Source organism: Echeneis naucrates, chromosome 4 (assembly GCF_900963305.1).
Source record: "Echeneis naucrates chromosome 4, fEcheNa1.1, whole genome shotgun sequence".
NCBI classification, from domain to species: Eukaryota; Metazoa; Chordata; class Actinopteri; order Carangiformes; family Echeneidae; genus Echeneis; species Echeneis naucrates.
This window is the reverse complement of record NC_042514.1, coordinates 14117941-14136800: the sequence shown is the minus strand read 5'-3', so window position 1 is coordinate 14136800 and position 18860 is coordinate 14117941. Positions and strand designations below refer to the sequence as shown.

The 18860-nt window shown below is 41.8% G+C and overlaps 1 protein-coding gene across 1 annotated transcript; it reads left to right on the top strand.

The window, feature by feature from the left end:
- Positions 1–166: 166 nt before the first annotated feature.
- On the top strand, positions 167–11928 carry oma1 (OMA1 zinc metallopeptidase). Its single transcript, XM_029500880.1, has 8 exons — positions 167–842; positions 5114–5342; positions 5428–5601; positions 5858–5965; positions 7147–7275; positions 7377–7451; positions 8018–8167; positions 9961–11928. The coding sequence occupies exons 1-8, from the start codon at positions 520–522 to the stop codon at positions 10282–10284; spliced, it is 1512 nt and encodes a 503-aa protein (XP_029356740.1). The 5' UTR covers positions 167–519; the 3' UTR covers positions 10285–11928.
- The last annotated feature ends 6932 nt before the right edge of the window (positions 11929–18860 follow it).

Below are 18860 nucleotides of genomic sequence, written 5' to 3'. Positions count from 1 at the left end.
CAGATGAGGCACTAAGTCTGTCTTCACCCACTGCTGCCATAATGATAATGTCAGCAGGAAGTGCTCCGCCTGTCTGACTCCGGTCTGTGACCAGGTGCGGAAAGATGCGCACGGAACTGTTGGCGAGGGTCTGTTTCTGGAGGGACTCATTTAGTGAGCAGGACCAATAACAGCAGAGGTTCCGTAAAGTTCGCTGGTAAAGTGCAAACGGTTTTGCTTCGGGGGGGCATTAAATGTTGAAGACGTTGTGATGCGGTGATGTAAAAGTGAACTTTGTGGCAGACAGAAACATTTCAGATGGATGTGACTTACCTCCGCCGGCAGCGATGACATTGACGGGTCTGAACAGTTATGGCTGCCTACTAACACCCTGAGGAAAAAGTCATTGTGTGATGTGTAATGTCGTGACTAGATTTTCTGCTCGCTCAGATCGAAGGTGGTCTGGAGGTAGAAAACACCTGCAGGTGTTTGGTGAATGAGGAGTGAGTAACTAAGAGTCCTGTTACAGAAACGAACAGGATGGTTTTACTGGCTCTTGGACTCTCCCGGACCAGCCGGTTCTGTCCTCATGTGAGCCGACAGCTTTACAGACGGGCTGGACTTCCTCCGAGGAAGGAGCAGCCTGCCGCCTTTCACTTCCGCCACCACAGCCACCTCACAGCCGCTCCTCCCCTGTTATTCCGTGGGAATGGAGGCTGGGTGATCCAGATCAGTCCCAGAGCCACCGTCTGCCCACAGAGCGGACACTTCCACAGCTCGGCCCCGCTGAGGGCCCTGCCGGCCCCCCTCATATGGATGGTACTGAAACCTCTGCAGAAGCTCATGGCTATAATACTGGGCAGGTAGGCGACCGTCCTCCATTATTATTATTATTATTATTATTATTATTATTATTATTATTATTGACGTGTCTCGCCATCACTGCTCCATCAACAGGTAGTCTCCATGTGCACTTTAATAGGAACACCTACTACAGAAAGCCCTGATTCAGCCTGATTTGGTTGATTTGGAAGCTACTGAAATAAAGTGGGTTTTGTTTTGTGACTTCATTGTAGTGGGTCAAATAAGAATTGAACAAGTAAAACAAAATAATTCTCAAGAAATATAGATCTAAAGGTGCTACTGGCATGAAGTCTTCATCAGATGTTGGTAACAATCCAAGTTAATCCATACATACAAAGAAACCCCCCAAAATGAGTTCAGGAATTAAACTGTGTAATAAAATGGAACAAAAAGGAAAAAGTGTTGAACACTCTTGCTGAAATGTATTTGATACTTACTTCTAATACTTATAAGACACCTCCTGTATGAAGAAACATTCATTGCCTAGGTGTGATTTTGGCCCATTATTCCACACAAATAGTTTTCCAATACTTGAGATTCTGTTGGCCTCTTGTATGAACTCTTCTGTGAACGTAGATTTTTCAGTTGGATTCAAGTCAGGCTTTTTACTGGGCCCGTTTAGCAGCATTATTTTCTTTCTCTGAAACCAGTCGAGAGTTTCTTTGGCTGTGTACTCCTTCCATCCTTCAATTTGAGTAAGTTTGCCGGTTCTGTATGCTGAAGACCAGCCCCCCACATCACGATGTCACCACTTCCAAACTTCACTGTTCATATGGCGTTTTAGGGGTGATGTGCTTTGCCATTTGACCTCCAAACATTTTGTGTATTATGGCATCCAAAACATTGATTTTCGGTCTCATTTCAGCAGACTATATTGTCTATTTAGTATTTCACAGGCTTGTCTAAATGTTCTGCAGCAAACTTTAAACAAGCTCCAACACGCCTTTCTTCAGCAATGGAGTTGTACATGCTGAGGGTGCACGCAGGCCGTGGCAGTTGACTGCATTACTTATTGTTTTCCTTGAAACAATTGTTCCGGCAAATTCCAAGTCTTTCTGAAGTTCTCCAGGTCCTTGGCTCTGGGACAACTCTCTTCACTCCTCTCTCAGAAATATTTGCACTGACAAGGGAAAGGATTGCTTTTAATTACTTCAGTTGGATTTCAGTTGGTGTGCTGGCTTTCCATGCCCTCTTGTTTAATCAGTTTAATACTTTTAATACTTTTTCCCTGTGTCTTTTCACACTATTAAACATAATTTATGGACATCTATGATTTGATTTCTGTATGGATTGTCGGTGGGTTGTTCCTGCCATCTAGTGAAAATTTCAGCACCTTTAGAAATATATATACTGAATAAAATGGTGATGTGTTCAATACTTATTTTACCTGCTCACCTTCATCATCCTGGCAGATGGCAGTAGATTTTTATCAAGGATGTTTCGGTAAATTTTTGCATTTACTTTTATGAAGTTTGCCGGTGTTGTATGCTGAAAACCAGCCCTCCACATCATGATGTCCCCACTTCCAAACTTCACTGTTCATCCGAACATGTTGTGTACTATGGCACGTATGTCATGCTGAAAGTCTGCAACAATACTAATAATAGAGATAGTATCTGGCATTGAAACCAGGAATGATTGATATTAAAGGGTCAAAGGAAAAAAAACAGTCTTGCCATCAACACACCACCACTACAAGCCAATTGAATTGCCGAATGCTGCAGCTACGATCTGCAGAATTCCAGATGTGCAACACCGGGTTACGCTTTTTCAGTCTTAAACTGCCCAGTGGTGGTGACCTTGTGTCCACACCAGCATCCCATTAGTGTTCTTGTCTGACAGCCATGGAACCTGACTGGTACTTGATATTGTACCAGTCAGTCTGATATTGATATGATCTGCTGCTAACTGGAATTTTTTAATCCATTCTGAGTAAAAACACTATATTTGTGAAAATCCAGGAGATTAGCAGTTTCATAAACACCAAAACCAGCATGTCTATCCCCAACAATCACGTTAAAGTCACTGCCGTCACGTTTTTCCCCATTCTGTTTTGTTGATGTGAACATTGTCTGAAACTCCTGCCCTGTTTACAAGAGTTGTGCACTGCTGCCACACGATTAGTTGATTGCATATATTAACAGGTGGACAGGCTTTTCTCATAAAGAGCTTGGGTGTGCACATTTTAATAAAATAAATTGAAATATTTGGAAAACAATTCCTTCAACAGATAACAATTGAGTCTAATTATTAAAAACTGATTTGATCAATTCATTATCATCATGTGCAAACATAATCAGGAAAGTTCTTGGTAACGGTTTTTTAATAGCTTCAAATGTATTCACGGCTTGAAAGGCACATTAGAATTCAATTATACTTAAGATATTGGTCATTAAATAATTAATGCACTTCACATTGTTTTATTAATGTATTAAATGTTATTTATGTAGGAAACTAATAAATTGTTTTAATAAATTGATGCTTCATTAACTGGATTTAATTAACTGCTAAAAATATTTACTCAAGTAAAGTGAATATGGTAATATTTAAGGCATTTTTAATTAATTTGATCTTATTTGGGTCCAAATAACTCATTTGGAAAAATTCCCAACTCCTCTCGTTGACTTAATGTAATACAGAGAATCTGTTTAATCTTGGCCTACTTGTCATGTTGGTTGTTTCCTCTGAGCAAGCAAACAACATTATTTTAGCATTGTGTACACAGTTCCAAGGCTTAAAATACTCCGGCACCGTGCCGGATCTCCAGCAAGTGTTGTTGGAGTGCGATTAAATAAATAAATAAATAAATAAATAATAAAAAAATCAAACCTGTTGATGCTGGACATTGTCAGGTTCGAGCAGTCTATTGGGTTTACCTAATCAGCAGGGGTGGACAGTAACAAAATTCACTTGAGTACTGTACTTAAATACAGTTTTTGAGTATCCGTACTTTACTTGAGTGTTATTTTTGGGGGCTGCTTTTATTTTCACTTCACTACATCTGAAGGACAAATATTGTACTTTTTACTCCACTACATTTCTATTGATGTTATTGTTACTCGCTACTTTTGCACTAGTCTGACATTACTGTTAATTGTTTTTTAATTGTAATTTTTTATTTGTAACACACACACGTCTGTGTGTGTTCCAGGTAAGAATATGGCCACGATGTATAATCCTCATCCTACCTGGATTATTTCTCCATAACAATCGACTCATTATACATTATATCGTGGCCGTATTGTTACCTGGAACACGCACACCTCTTGCATTCAGATGAGCACGCATCAGCTTGTTGCTAATTAGCTTGGCGCAGGAAACATGTCAAACATGCAGGTCAGTGGCCCTCCAGGACCGGAGCTGAGACCTCTGGACTGGACCAAACCCTTCCAGAGACTAGACACTAGAGCGGACCCCCCCACAGACCGGTTCTTTAGGGCCTCTTTAACTGAAGGTATTTTTGAGCCATAAACATTTCTGTAGCAGAATCACATCAGTGTGTTGTATGACGACAATAAAGCTACTTTCCTTTCCTCTATTTCCTGAGGTATTTTTTAATACTTGTACTTAAGTAATTTTTTAAGCAAATACTTTTGTACTTTTACTTTAGTAATATTTTGACGAAGCTACTTTAACTTGCATTGGAGTAATATTTGACAAGGAGTATCTGTACTTTGACTGAAGTAGTGAAGTTGTGTACTCTGTCCACCTCAGCCAATCAGAAGTAGGGTGGGGTTTCTGGGAGAACTTGGTTGAGATCCAGCAGCAGGTGATGCTGCATTCTAACAATTTAGGAAAAAGGAGCTCCAAGTTGTCCAACTCGGGAATTACTGCTTCCAAAATAAACAAAAATGGCTGCTGCTAGCGTCCAGTAAATGATGGCAATGTGCCAAACTCATTTTTTCTCCTCCGAGTTGACCTGTTGGGTGAACGCTATGATATGGGAAATCGGAAATTTGAGTTGTGATATAGAATTCTCGGTTCCAAGTTTTCGTGAACGCAGCATCCAGGCCGGCGTTTTTTTTAGTTGACGTCAGTGATGGAGATGATGGAGAGTCAGTTAATGAAGCCTGAGGAAGACGTCCTAACTACAGACAAAGGACTTAAAATAAGTGGATAGAAGAGAGGGCAGAGACGACAAGAATTAAGAATTAAATAATTTACTATTTATTTACTAATTTATTCCACTTTTGGCCTTGTGATCTTACCTTTTACAGCAGGAGGTTACACAAATACACACGCACACCCCGTGATCTCCCTTTGTTTGCAGGAGTATAAGGAAGTGGTGGGTGGCTCTCCCAGACAACCGCAGGCAGCTCATACAAGAATGGGCCTGGCGGCAGCGGTGGCATCTGGCAGCGATGGCAGGTGTTGCTGTGGTGATTGTAGCTCTCCTTCTCCTGACCCACCTGGATGAGTCTCCTGTGACGGGACGGACCCGCCTCCTAGTGTTTAGCAGAGAGAACTACTTGGAACTGGCTGCCCTGACTTCTGAGGCTGTGAGAGATGGATGGCGTCAAATGTGTGTGTGTGTGTGAGACACATTTTTTGGCATGATCCCTAAAGGTCGTATGTGTGTTTCAGTACATGGAGGAGTATGCTGAACTACTGGTTCCAGTCACTGACCCGAGGCACTTGGTGGTAGAGCGGGTGGTGCAGCATCTAGCACAAAGAAACAAGGACATCCCTGAAATTTCTGATGTCACATGGAGCGTCCATGTGGTACAAAGTCCTAACATCAATGCCTTTGTCCTGCCGGTCAGTAAAAGACATTTTCCTCTTTTAGTAAAAGCTATTTTCATGTTGTTGAGGGTTCTTCTATCACACTATTGCATTCTTAATCCCATGTGTGAAAATGTCATATTCACACAGTGTGTAGGTAGTTTTTGCCCCGGCCCACAGTGGATGTGTGAGGCGTTACCTCCGATTAGCTGAAGCAATTCTTGGAAGTTTACAGTTATTAAGCTATAAGTATCTATTCAACATGTTTTGTACTTGACTTCCTTTTATACAGAATGGGAAGGTGTTTATGTTTACGGGTATGCTGGAAGCTGTGGCAGACATTCACCAGCTCACCATTGTCCTTGGACACGAGATGGCTCATGCATTACTGGGCCACTCGGTAAGTGCCTCAGACAGTTTGTAATCGTGCTGTTGTTTTTCTCCCTGATTATATTAGGCATTATATTTTTTTTTACTGTCATTGAGTACCAGACAGGCTCCATTTTAATGATTTATTTATTTATCTTATTTTTTCAGAAAAAGTCTCAGTGACCTTGAACACAATCCACCTGATGTCATTTTTGTCTCTGCCTCTTCACAGCACAGCCACAACAGGTCATTAGTGTGTTAGTACAGATGGTGAGGAGTAATATCTTTTGCTGTATTTATTAACAGACAGACTGCATTCGTTCGCTCAGTGCAGATTGCACACAGTTTGAAGCAGAAAATACAGAACCCTTTTTGGCTCTGTGAATAAATGTTGAGGTTGAGGTGCTGCAGTGCACACAGGAGCAGACCTCACTGTGTGTGAGGTTGAGTTCCCAAAAAAACTTTACCGGCAAATAATGTTCAAGAACAAAGTTTAGTCACGTAGAAACCCTTGGCACCCATAGAAGTCAGAGCTGGTAGTCTTCCAGGTATGGCCAAAAAACGCTTAAAATATGTATGGAGATCCTATAGTTATGTGCATTACACATTGAGAGCCTTTTGACTATTTATCATCAGCCCTGCACACTGCCTCAGACGTCTAATATTGGCTGAAGTGTCATCAGTTGCAGGGTTGTTGCATCAGCCGGTGATGAACCTCGACGACAGTCACCTCCAGATGCTTCCTAATCCTGTCTTTGCTATGATGCCCACTGTCCCATCGACCTAGCAAACTGTCAGGCCTTAATAATTCTCCTCTGATAGCTGTTTTTACTTCAGCAAGCTTATTCTTTTTGTTCTAAAAAATTGTCTAATGAAGTGGATATTTCCAGCCTCTAAACGTCCTCAGAGGAAAGGCCTGAAGGAGATTTTAATTAGATGGAGGAAATGAGCATCGATGGGCTTGGTATTACCCAGTAGGTGTGCTCTGTTGGATTGGCTGTTTAAACCTCTAAATCTGCTACAGCGTTTAAGTTCCACTAAATAGATGGGAACGATCGATATGTTCTAGCTGTCTCGTTCACCTCCAAAGAACTTTTCCTCGCTGTTAGCTCTCTGTTTCCGTTGGGTTCGAAATGTCTTCTTAATTTCTTCACTGCTCGGTCACTTCCTCCCTGTCATCCCCCACCCCTCTCCTCTGCCCTCCTCTTGCAGGCAGAGCAGGCCAGTCTGTCTCATGTTTTGGACCTGCTGTCGCTTATTCTGCTGTCAGCGATCTGGGCCGTGTGTCCTCGGGACAGCCTGGCACTGCTAGGACAGTGGGTACAGGACAAACTTGTACAGGTGAGGCACGTTTTTTTTAGAAAGTGCACTTCATTTTAATGATGTGATTTCTCTGTTGCCACTTAGATAAGGAAATACCAAATTGTCTCTCTCTTCCTCAGTTGATGTTCAGCCGGCCTTACAGTCGCAAACTTGAGTCTGAGGCTGACGAAGTTGGATTGCGGTTGGCTGCTAAGGTACAAGCGTTCCTGATGTCTAATTTATTAAAGGGGTGCTCAGTCAATTTAATGTGAAGTTCAGTTTGTGCAACATCATTCAGCCGCTGTGGCTCTGAGGGAACTTTCCAAAAGTCTATTCTCTTTTTTTATTGAAATGCACCGTACCAGACACACTAGTTAGGCACAGGTTGAATGTAAACAATTTAAAAAAAGCAGATACCTTTAAAATTTTAATTAAAAAGAGCATGAAAACACTAAACATAAACTTACAAAACTAGATGCATGGGGATTCAAACAAGTGTGTATGTAAATGTATTGCATTATTGCATTATGAAAGCTGTAGTTAGCCTAACTCATTCTACTTCTTCTACTTTTTACTTCAAAGGCTGTAAGTCTGTCTGATAAACACTAGGGGGCACTGTTGGCAAACTAAACCAATACATACATTTTTATACAGTATATGTACTCATACACACATAGGTTAGTCATGATTTTAATCTCAGAATGGTGCCAAATTGAGTTGTTTCTGATTCTATGGTGTGTGTGTGTGTGTGTGTGTGTGTGTGTGTGTGTGTCCTTCCTAGGCATGTGCAGATGTGCGAGCAGGCCCTGTTTTCTGGCAACAAATGGAGCTCCGAGACCAGCTTAAAGGAGAGCCCACCCTTCCTGAGTGGCTGTCCACACACCCGACACATAGGAACAGATCCTCTCAGCTGGACTACCTCATACCGCAGGTACTAATGCGCTCAGTGCTGATGCACTCAAACAGCAGAGTGGGTTAAAAGTAGCTTTTCGGGGGGTTTTATTTAGTTATTAAAATAAGCACATTCCTACAACCCTGATTCCAGTGTTTGTCTAAAGTAGAAGACTTTGATCCCTGTGGGAGGAGAAGGCCCTACACCTGTCTGTTGTTCAGGAGAAACGCTACATCCATGGTAGCTGTTGGAGGTGTCTTAATAGAACTAATGAAGCATCTGGAGAGATTTATATCCACCTGCAGACATGTGGGTAGGAGGGCAGGTAGGAAGAGACTTGGGGAGGAGAGGAAAAGATGCATGGGTTTAGAAAGACAGGAGTTTGCTACACCGGGGCCTGGATATCAGCTTAACTACATGTCTTGGAGGTTTTTAGTTTCAGACCTCATAAGAAACAGCCCCATCAGCCGTTCAGTCTCATATGGTAACACACTGAGCTAGCACAGTGGGAGACAGTCAATGGTACCTTAAGGCTAGAAGAAAATCAGCAAGCGTTCGAGACAGCAGCTCCTATGGTAACTGCAAACATCAGTAATCATTATTTCTTCCCTGCATGCGTATTTGAGTCTGAGCTGGAGAGAGAGCTAAACTATCTATCAGGCAGAAGCACATTTAACCTTGAGCACAAGTTGGACGGTTGGTACACCATCAAATGCTCCAAGCGCGACAGACGAACAGATGGGTAAACCAATAACTGTCCGTCAGACGCCAGTGTCGTTGAGGAGCATGAACATGCGTGTTCATGTGTGGTAGATTCACCTCTAGCAGCAGTTGTTGGTGGGGCCAGACTGTAGCCACAGGCAGCCAAGTGATGAAGACTGTTCTTTTTGGGATTTGTTGGCCCACATTGTGTCTGCGTTGAAAAAAAACTCACTGGATCTGCTCTCTGGAACACTCTCCTCACCCTCAATTAGTTTGATCTGGCAATCTAGCGCATGATGTTTTTAACCTTGCAAGGGATGCCAGCATCAAGCTAGTTAAGCCAGCTCTGGTGAGGGTGCTCACTCATCATTCTTAAGCAAAGCGCACTTAGTCCACCACTAGCATGAAACCGAAGGCCTCCTTGGTGGGGAAGTCTGTGCATGTGGAGTCTTGTAGGTGGAGTGTGACATTAATTTGATGTGTATGACACTGCTTTTGGTTCATTCTACCAGCTCAGTTAATCCAATCTGTGTGATGGGATAAACTGACACCCATCATAGTATTAGCCAGGTTTTTAGTCATGCTCATAGTGTTCTGCTTCAAGTTTGTCTGCTACTTTCATCCAGGCAAATATCTCGGAGACTTGGTTGTTTGAAATTTTCATTCGACACAAAGGATAAAGCTAACCAATTCAGTTAAATCCACTAGCATTGCTGCTAACTTGTAGCCTTCATGATTTGGTTGTCTGTCTTTAGCCCAGTGCGTCTGATTAACTGTGATATATTTTTTTTTGTCTCCGGTCCTTCACGTTCTTCTGTATGTCTGTTCTTGTCTTGTCATCTTGTCTGCATATGGCAAAGTAAAGAGCATACAGATTTCATTTTCTGCTGCACTGCAAGCAAAAACTGCAAATGGCCTACAACTAAACTAATAAACACATTGATCATCATGAACTTGTTGTCTGCACAGTACAGAAGTATTTATGTATAAGTGGGGCTTAGCGTCTTTTAAAAAAACATTTGTAAGAATATTTAAAGGTTTCATGTTTTATTTTATTTTCCCATTTCGTCGCACACGCTGCAGCTATACACTAAAACTACCTGTGTCTGTTCTTTGCTCACTGTGTTCAGGCTCTGGAGTTGAGGGAAAGTTGCGTCTGCCCCCCTCTACATGCAGCTGACCCTCGTGCTGTCTTCTCCAAGACTGTCCAGGTGTTGTTGGAAAAGGCGAAGGACCAAGGGATAGGAGGGTCAACAGGGGCAAGCAAGCCGCAGCTGCCCCACAGCCCCGCCTCCCTCCCCACTGCAGCTCTGCTTGACGAAACTGCACTTTATTCTTCTCCAAACACGGCTCAGGAAAGTAATGTCCCGGTTGTAGCTTCACATGCAGCCCCCATCACTGCCCCTCCTGAGGATGACCAGGCGTGCAGATCGGCTGCTGACAGGGTGGGATGACAGAGGTATCAAATGCTCAGAAATGTATTTAGCTTTTCATTGAATGGACTGGACTGTTTACTGTCACCGAAAAACTTGAAATCCTTTCAAGGAGTGCACAGGTTATGTAGGTGTGAGGTTCTCATCCAAGATTGCAGAGACTCTTGACTTTGCTCTCACGCTCCCCCTGGCTGCTTGAGTTGCCGGTAAAAAGAAGCGACTGAGGTCATTCTAAATTCAAAGAGAAAAAAGTGTAAAAAAGCATCAAAAGTACACAGGAAAGAAAAAAAATATTTCCACACCCTCCTTGACCTTTTACTCTCCTGCAACATCCTGATGACTGAACTTTAGACAATGTTACCCATGCCACGTTACTACAAACATGCCACATTAATTAGATAACCTTGAAAAGGGAAAGCTGAATCAATTAGTAAAGCTTCCATACATTTCAAGATTAATATGTGCATTATTCATCAACATGGAGCCACAGACGAGAGTAAGCACTTTGTGTGTGGACGTTGGAGGGCGGGTCTGAGGTAGGCATCTACATTCTCATTACGACTACTACTTTCTCATGCCACACACACACTACTTCATCCATTCTCTAGCCTGAGGGACATAATGGTGTAAATTTATGCCAGGTTGTTTACAGGTTTTAAAAAACAGCCTTCTGCATAGGAATGCCAATATCCAGTGTCAAGCTTTTTTAGAACTCTTTAATGGGATTTTGTAAAATCTTATTTAACAGAGCAAGTTGACTTAGAAAACATTTTTATTTACAGCAACAACTTGCAGGCGCAGCCTCACAATAAGGAGGGGATGTGAAGATAAGGTTCAGATCTTGGTAATCTTCTTTGTGTGTCTGTGTGAATAGGCGGGGTGTGTGTGTGTGTGTGTGTGTGTGTGTGTGCGCACGTGTAAAAACAGCCACCTGGTGAACTTATCAAATCAGAAAGGTACTGCTGTGATTTCATTCTGGATATTTAATTTTATGTGTTGTGTATTTTAGACAGTAAAACTTGCAACTTGCAAAACTTCAGTCAAGGCCCTTATATGCCGTGGAAGCTTTGTTTAATTGCAAACGGGGAAAGTCCATATTATAGTCCGTGTGTATCACATTAGAGTAAGTGGCCAGTTATTGGCTTTTGCAAAACAGTGCAATGAAAAGCCAAGGTAACATTGGGATTTGCATATCAACAGCTCAGCAGAAATGTGGTCTGGTGTTGAAAAAAAAATTTTATAGTAAAAACTCTGGAAGAAACAATTTATTATGCTGGCTGTTTTTGAAAACAATTTCCACAAAAATTTAAAGGGAGGACAGACATTTGTAGGGCCTTATAAAATCTTAGACATTAAAAACGGAATTCATTATAAACACGGAATAACACGGAACTGGCCGACATTTTACAAAAAGTTTGTTTTATTTTTTCGGAATAAAAAGGAACGTGTCTGTCGGGAAAATGCTCGGAGGGGGTCACTAATAATGCACGCCCCCCACCGTCTGAGTGCTAACAAACGAGAGTTACTCACTGAGCTTAACACAAAGAGGATGACTATCATGTACTTCAATGGAGATCATCAGTGGAGTCATCAGTGGAAAACCAAAGAGCATGGGGATAGAAGAAATTAAAAAGTTTATAGTGGATTTGATATTTCCACCGAAGTTGTGGGACGTAAGTTTCATTGTTTTATTGTTATGTTTTTGTTTAAATGTGTGGAAGCATTAAAGTTTTCAGTTAAAACTGAAGAAACCGTCTATATTTCATTACTTAAAACACAGTCTCAGGCAAAGAAGGAATGTGGGAAAAAATAAAACAGAGGGCTTTGTAGGGCCCTACATTTGAGGGGACTATGGAAACACAAAGTACGAGGTACAGTGTGACAGAAGATCATGAAAACATGATTCAGACAGCTAGTTAAACATGTATCCTCGTGTGTGGTAGCAGCAGCACATTCAACAGTTGCTCATTGATGCTTGGCTCCTGGGGAAATTCCTGGCAGTCCTCTCGCAGCTGATCACAAAGATGTAAAGTCTGGAAATCTCATAGACAAGATTACACCCAGCCAGCCGTAGTGAAATGAAAGCTACTAAAATTCCCATCAGTCACACTCACTGCTGTGCTTTTGTAATATCCTTCTACTGCTGCGAGTTCATTCTTGTACAATTTGAATTTGAACTATCTCTGCATATTAAAAAGCAATACAGACACCTTCAAGTTTTCCATCTGTGCAGGGATCTCTTTACTTTCTGCTGCACGGAAAGGGCGTTTAGCCTTGTTTTGCTGTGTGCCATGTGCTGTTATGCGCAAGCTGAAGCATCTGGATGCAGCTCCCTCACTACTCGGAGAGAAATTGGAACATGAACGGGCAACAGATGACACACTCGCACCCAAAGGTAATTGTAATGAGCGTGATACAATACATGCACACACACTGCACTGAGTAATTGCGGCCTACTGCTGCAGTCTATACAATGCTGCAACAGAGGGCTTAGTCAAAGAAAACAAAGAGACAGCAGTCAGACGGATTTGAAAGGACAGAGATAGAAAACAGACAAAGTGGAATCGTGGGGATTGACAGGAGAAAATAAGAGTTCATTTCAAGTGCCTAAAAGAGATTCTTTTGGCATGATTTAAATTCAAATCATTTATTTTTAGCATTCCAGCACACATGCTCAGTGGAACTGTGTGGTTTATCTGTTCAAAGTGTTCAAAATGAGTTTGAAATCAGTTGTCTACTTTTAAGTCTGTAAATTCAGTGCCACATTGTTTTGTGTTTGTGTGTCCTTCCGCCCACTACCGACTGCAGACTGCTACTTAACTCTCAGACAAACTGCCTGCAGGCATTTCAAGATATCGACAAGCGGAGTGGCACTGAAAAGTATAAGAAGGAGCAGTAAAGGCAGCACACCCACACCAGGAAGGAGGATTCAGTGTACAATAGATGGCAAGCTCAAGATGTTTCTCCAACAAAAGCACTCCCAGAGAGAGTCAGCGCAGCTGCTGTGTAGGTGGCTGAATGATGTCCCAGAAATCAGTCTGGCTACCTTCTGACCTCCCTGTGGGGTGCTGCTCCAAGTTGCTCATCTGCGCTTCTATATCTTGGATTTGCCTCAGCACTCACGCTGCAGCCAGCCACAGTGAGTAGAGGGAATATGGTGAGGGAGGCGTGTGTGTGTGTGCGTGGTTGTAATGAAAGTTGCTATGTCCTTCCACTGTGCATTAATTATATATGTGGCATGTGGGTGTCTGATTGAAATGAATATTTTACTGCTTTTAATCACTGCCATTGCCAGAGTGATGGAGCATCTGGCTGTGTTACCTGGGTAATTAAAGATGCTGTCACACACACGCACACAGTCTCAGAGGTTGTTCTGCAGTATGAGACAGAAGTACTCCAAAGGCGTACTAATGAATCCAAATTAGATTTGGAATGTTTTAAAGCCACTGACCTCATGGAAAAATGAAGATTACTCAATCTTTTTTGCTTTTTTTTTTTTTACATTGATTAGCAGAAAGCTTTTCAAAGAGGCCAACGGCAGTGGAAGGCGTTTGGCATAGAGTAACCTCAGCGATATTGGGAGTTATTTTAAAATAATAAAAAACCTTTGATGTACTTAAGTCAGACTGAAGACATGAGTCGATGTATCCAAACTTCATCTATGCTGCTTAGTCATCAGGGTCGTCAGGTAAATGAAAGTTTTGGGATATGTATGTATTGACATCAGGTTTAGACAGAGATCCCAACCTCTCCAAAACAAATCGGAAACGCCATCAGAAACACTGACTAAAGCTGCTTCATGGGATATTGTAAAACTAATGCTTACATTTTGAATTCAAAAGTCTATTCAGTAATAAGATGGCACATAAGTAGACAAAAAAAAAAAAAGAAAGAAAGAACAACATAACATCATCGCATGCTTTTTATGTCTGAGGCTGGGAAACAAAAACTACATCACAGCATCCTCCAAACTGCTCCAAAAACTGTTAAACCAAAGTGTAATGAGGATGAGGTCATAGTTCATCTCTCATGAGGATACAAATGACAGTTTAACTGCAATTTATCAGTTAATAGTACATATCATATAAAGTTTTACCACAGATGCTGATGAAAAGCACAGTCTGTCCTCCTGAATTTCTTTCCTCTAAGTAGGTTGATAAACAAACATTTTTATTTAAATGTTTTTGTCTTTCTGTCACGGCTTTGGTCTGTGGATTTCCTGGGAGTTTAGCTGCTGTTGTGTGAACCGCTACAATGAACAGACTGGCATGAGGTCATCAAGGCCATCGAGGTTTTCTTCAGCACACAATACGAGTCTTTCTCTAATGGCTCCTCATGTCCTCTCTGTTTGCTTTATCACCTGATCTACGCTTGTCTGTGAGTCTGTGGTTAAACTGGTGGAGGTTTTTTTTTTAGTAGTCTGGCTGCTCTGATGCTATGAGAGATTAGGGTGTTAACACAGTCTCTCATCTGACCGCATCGATCCAAGCCTTGCAGTGGAATCCCATTAATACTGCAAACTTTGCATATTAGATGAGATGAAATTGTGCTTTCAGTGTTGGAGCCCATATATCCAGTTACAGTTATATCAAATCAGGGTAAGTCTATTACAATATGAGCATGTTTTTTTTATCAGATGCCCATTAAAAGAGCATTCTGTTATAGGGCAGTGATGGATGCTGTAAAATTCTATCAAGATATACACTAAACTCTAAATAAACTCTAAATGCTTCTTAATGAACGATTTCGCTATCAGGGCATTTTTAAAATGGTTTACAACCCTTTCTGAGGCATTTGTGATCTCAAAAGGTGTCACAGATTTTTCTTGTTGCTTCATCTCCGTGTCCATTTGTGCAGCAGTGCATCACATAGTTCCCTTCTCCTCTGTGATCCACAAACATGGAGGGTTAGAATGAAGGCGGCCATGTCAGGGAAATGTATCAGACTGTGACCACTCTGGTTGAGCATTTAGATGGAAAATGCTGTACGAGAACACCTTTTGTGTTGCTGGTATCCACAGCTGTTAATCAACAGAAGGGATTCATTCATGTACTGCATCCAGTGTTTGGTTACTGAATTTCAACATTCACTGACGTCAATATATGTTGGAGTTGTTGTGATAGTCGGAGTATTATTTCAGTTGTGCCTTGTTCAGGCTGATCTGATTGGAATATACCTGGGTTGTCAGACAAGACAAGAATCACAAATATGGGTCACCGATTAACTAACGCGTGAACTCAGCATGTCCAAAGATTTACATCACTTACATCATGTAAACGGGATGAATTTGTTGCTGTCTTGCATGTTAGCTTCAGGTATCCCATGCACAACTGTATGTTGTGACTGAGGTGAGAGTCTCCTACCATGATGTGTCTGAGACTCAACAAACTCTACACTAAAACGTGTCTCTGTTTTTCAGGTTGAGGCTGCTGTTGTTTTGTTTGTTTGTTTGTTTGTGTGTTTGTTTTGTTGTTGTTGTTGTTGTTGTTGTTTTTTTTTTTGCCACAGATTTTGTTTATGGATTAAAATTAAAGTGTAACTTGCAGGTTGGATTTTTTTTCTAGAATATATATGAGACATCTAAAAGTCAGGTTTTTAGAGGCTACTGAATGATTGTCTGTGTTTTACATGACAGAAATTCAGGCAGACATTCATCGAGAATGTTGGTCTTTTTGTGAACGCTTAGCGGAGTTATTCTACACACCTGCACCGAACCGCTGGCTCAACTCCACTTGGATTATGGCAGCGTCCTCCCGATGGGCTGGGTACGTGAAGGGATGTATGTTTGTACGGCTGCTTTTGATGTACATTCTGCTTTCTATTCTGTTTAACAATAACCTCAAACTCAATTACATTTTCTTAATTAGCTGGGCGGTCCATTTTCAGGTGCTGTCAACTTTGTCATGGCGGATCAGCCCACGCTGACACTCCAAATTGATATTTAGGCAGCTGTGATGTTGTCATAGCCATTGTGATATGCCTTCTGCTGTCATTAAAACATCAAGCTTAAACATTCTACACAATAGTATTCATTTCTTTTTTTACTATACATACACTGTCGCTTTACTGGGTCATTTATTTTTAGTCTTCTTTCATTTTCCTGAATAAGAAAGGAATGTCTGATTATTCCCACCCAGGAATGACAAAACTCCAGGCATTACTGAATGTATGTGCATATGGAAGACAGAGTGTATGTGTGTCTGCAAGCTTACACCTACTTACCGGGGATATTATGAGGAATTAAGCCTTGAATAAATTAGAATGATTTCAAATTAATCCTTATTCATTTGTTTGTGTTACGTTTGTGTACAATTTTGACATTATAATTCCAGTTTCCTGCTTGGGGGGGGGGGGGACTAGTGTAATATGTAAAGGAATCTTGATGCCAGCCACCACATATCGTCAGCAAACGTTCACTCAATTGATTTAGTGCCAAAACCTTTGTATCACTGCTGGATTTCCATTGGTTTGAGTCCATCTGGATTCTGTGGGCTGTAAATGTTTAATGAGTAACTTTGATAGCAGAGACTTAGAAATTGCAAAGAAAACCCTGCAGAGCTTTTTATTAAACCAAAGAGCTGGCATACGCTTTCCTTCTATGTCCCACAGATCTGCCAAAAATGAAGTTCCAGCGTGCTTTGCATGTGTATTTGTTTGTGTCTTCTTCCAACATGCATGTAAGCGGGTGGGTGTTAAAAATGAACGTTGGGAATCATATTTGGTTCTCCCACATATTTCCCTAACCCTAACCCTCTGCACTCCCTCCCATCTATCCATCCGTTCTCACTCAGCTTAATCAGTTCTGTCTGTTTGCTGTTTTGTTGCCATGGTTTCCATTACACTTCTGCCTATTCCTGTTTTTAAGGACAAAGCTCTGGTGATGGGTGAGACGGGGCATGCTATACTTTAATGCCATCCTCCTCCACCACTCTCACACATACATGTACAGAGTGTGGTCTTCGATCGGCATCAGCGGGGTCCCATAGAAGACTGAAAGGCATCTCTATACCCCCAACCCCAGCCCTCCATGTCAGACATTTAGCTGTTTTACCTGATCAATAAGCAGGTTGCACAGCATTCCCTCTGCTCTCTATGGGAACGGCTGCAGGTCCACAGGACTGCGCTGAACCAGATCAGCCAGAACTAGACTTTGTTATACTTGGTGACTGCGCTGCATGCTGGCTGGTAACACAGGAAAGGAAAAAGGGATTTGCTTTGAAATGCATGACCAGCGCTTTATGAATAAGTGCATGCAGTTGTTTCATATAAATGCATCCATGTTTTATCTGGTATTACTGTGAAGTCTTCTGGCTGTCAGAAATTACCCCAAAACCGTGGACTTCATTTAGCTGACCTGGTTGGAGAATGTGGAAGAGGGGGGAAGGAAATTGCCATGGTGTGTGTGTGTGTGTGAAAAAAAAAAACAGTGAAGGAAAGAAAGAAGAGAAGGAAGGAAAGAGGGCATAAACTTAATCCTCTCTCCATCCCCCCTCCCGTCAGTAAGGTTCTTAGGGCCTTCCTTAACTTTTAATAAGAGCCTTTAATAAGTCCCCAGATCGTGGCTCGGTTGGTCAGGGCCTCTACTTCAACACAGCTCTGCTTAATCTCACTCTAAAATAGATCTTGTTCTCCTTTTCTCTCCTTAATCTCAGCCCCTCTGTTTCCTCTATATATTTCTCAACAAGAATGTAAGAAATTTTAATAAAATATTGGGGGTCAAGCCAGGGTTTATTGTCCTCTGTGGTGTGTGTGTGTGTGTGTGTAGAGGCAGTCTAGTAAAGGTGGTCATACTCTGCATTAATTAGGCTCCACAGGAATCTTCATGTGGAAATTTCCTTTTTCTTCCCAGTAAGGGACACATGAAATTGGTGAGGAATTATTTTTGTATTTCTCTAATACAGGCACGCATAAAACATAAAAAGTCAGATGAAGTCAGAGTTGGACGATGCTGAAATGCAGGCTTTGTTCATCATGAAGTTTGGCTTTCACTGACTGTACCCATTCTTCAATTCATTCATTCAAAAGTGACTCAAGAGTTACACGCAGACTTTGTCAAAGCGTCTCCCAAAATGTGTTGACTTTGTTTTCCTGGGTCTGTTTGGTGATGCTGTGGTGAGTCTGTGTGCCATGTTTTAGTTTCAGTCTCTTTGGCCTAGTTAGGCGTGTTCTAAGTAGCACAGTGAGCCTTTTCTCCTTTCCCAGTGGATTCAGGCTGAATAATTGAGTGGTGCTGAGGCAGGGTAATAAGCTACACTGCCGCTCTAATAACCTGCCGGACAATGTGTGTCTGAATGTGTCTGAGAGTGTACGCTCGGGTTATTTGGGTGCCGTAATGATTGCTATTAGTCCGGTTTAGGAACGAGGCCCACCACCTACCAAATGCAGGTGTGCTGGTGTGTGAAGATACAAATTGTGTGGTTGTAACAAACTGTGAATCCCAGCTGCTTGTTGGAAATTGCAAGCAGACATGAATGATTGTCCGGAGACAAAGGGGTCAACAGGATAGAGCCAGAGACCAAAGACGGGAAGTTCAAACGGTGAATTTTTAACGAGAAGTAGCAAAAACTCTGCAGAGTTTGGTGGTTAGTTTGTAAAGC

What these genes read in the sequence shown, in the direction of transcription:
- oma1 (XM_029500880.1), top strand. Translation starts at nt 520, where the DNA reads ATGGTTTTACTGGCTCTTGGACTCTCCCGGACCAGCCGGTTCTGTCCT. An exon ending in CTGCCCTGACTTCTGAGGCT is followed by an intron (nt 5,343 to 5,427) that starts GTGAGAGATGGA and finishes TGTGTGTTTCAG; the next exon opens with TACATGGAGGAGTATGCTGA. An exon ending in GATTGCGGTTGGCTGCTAAG is followed by an intron (nt 7,452 to 8,017) that starts GTACAAGCGTTC and finishes TGTCCTTCCTAG; the next exon opens with GCATGTGCAGATGTGCGAGC.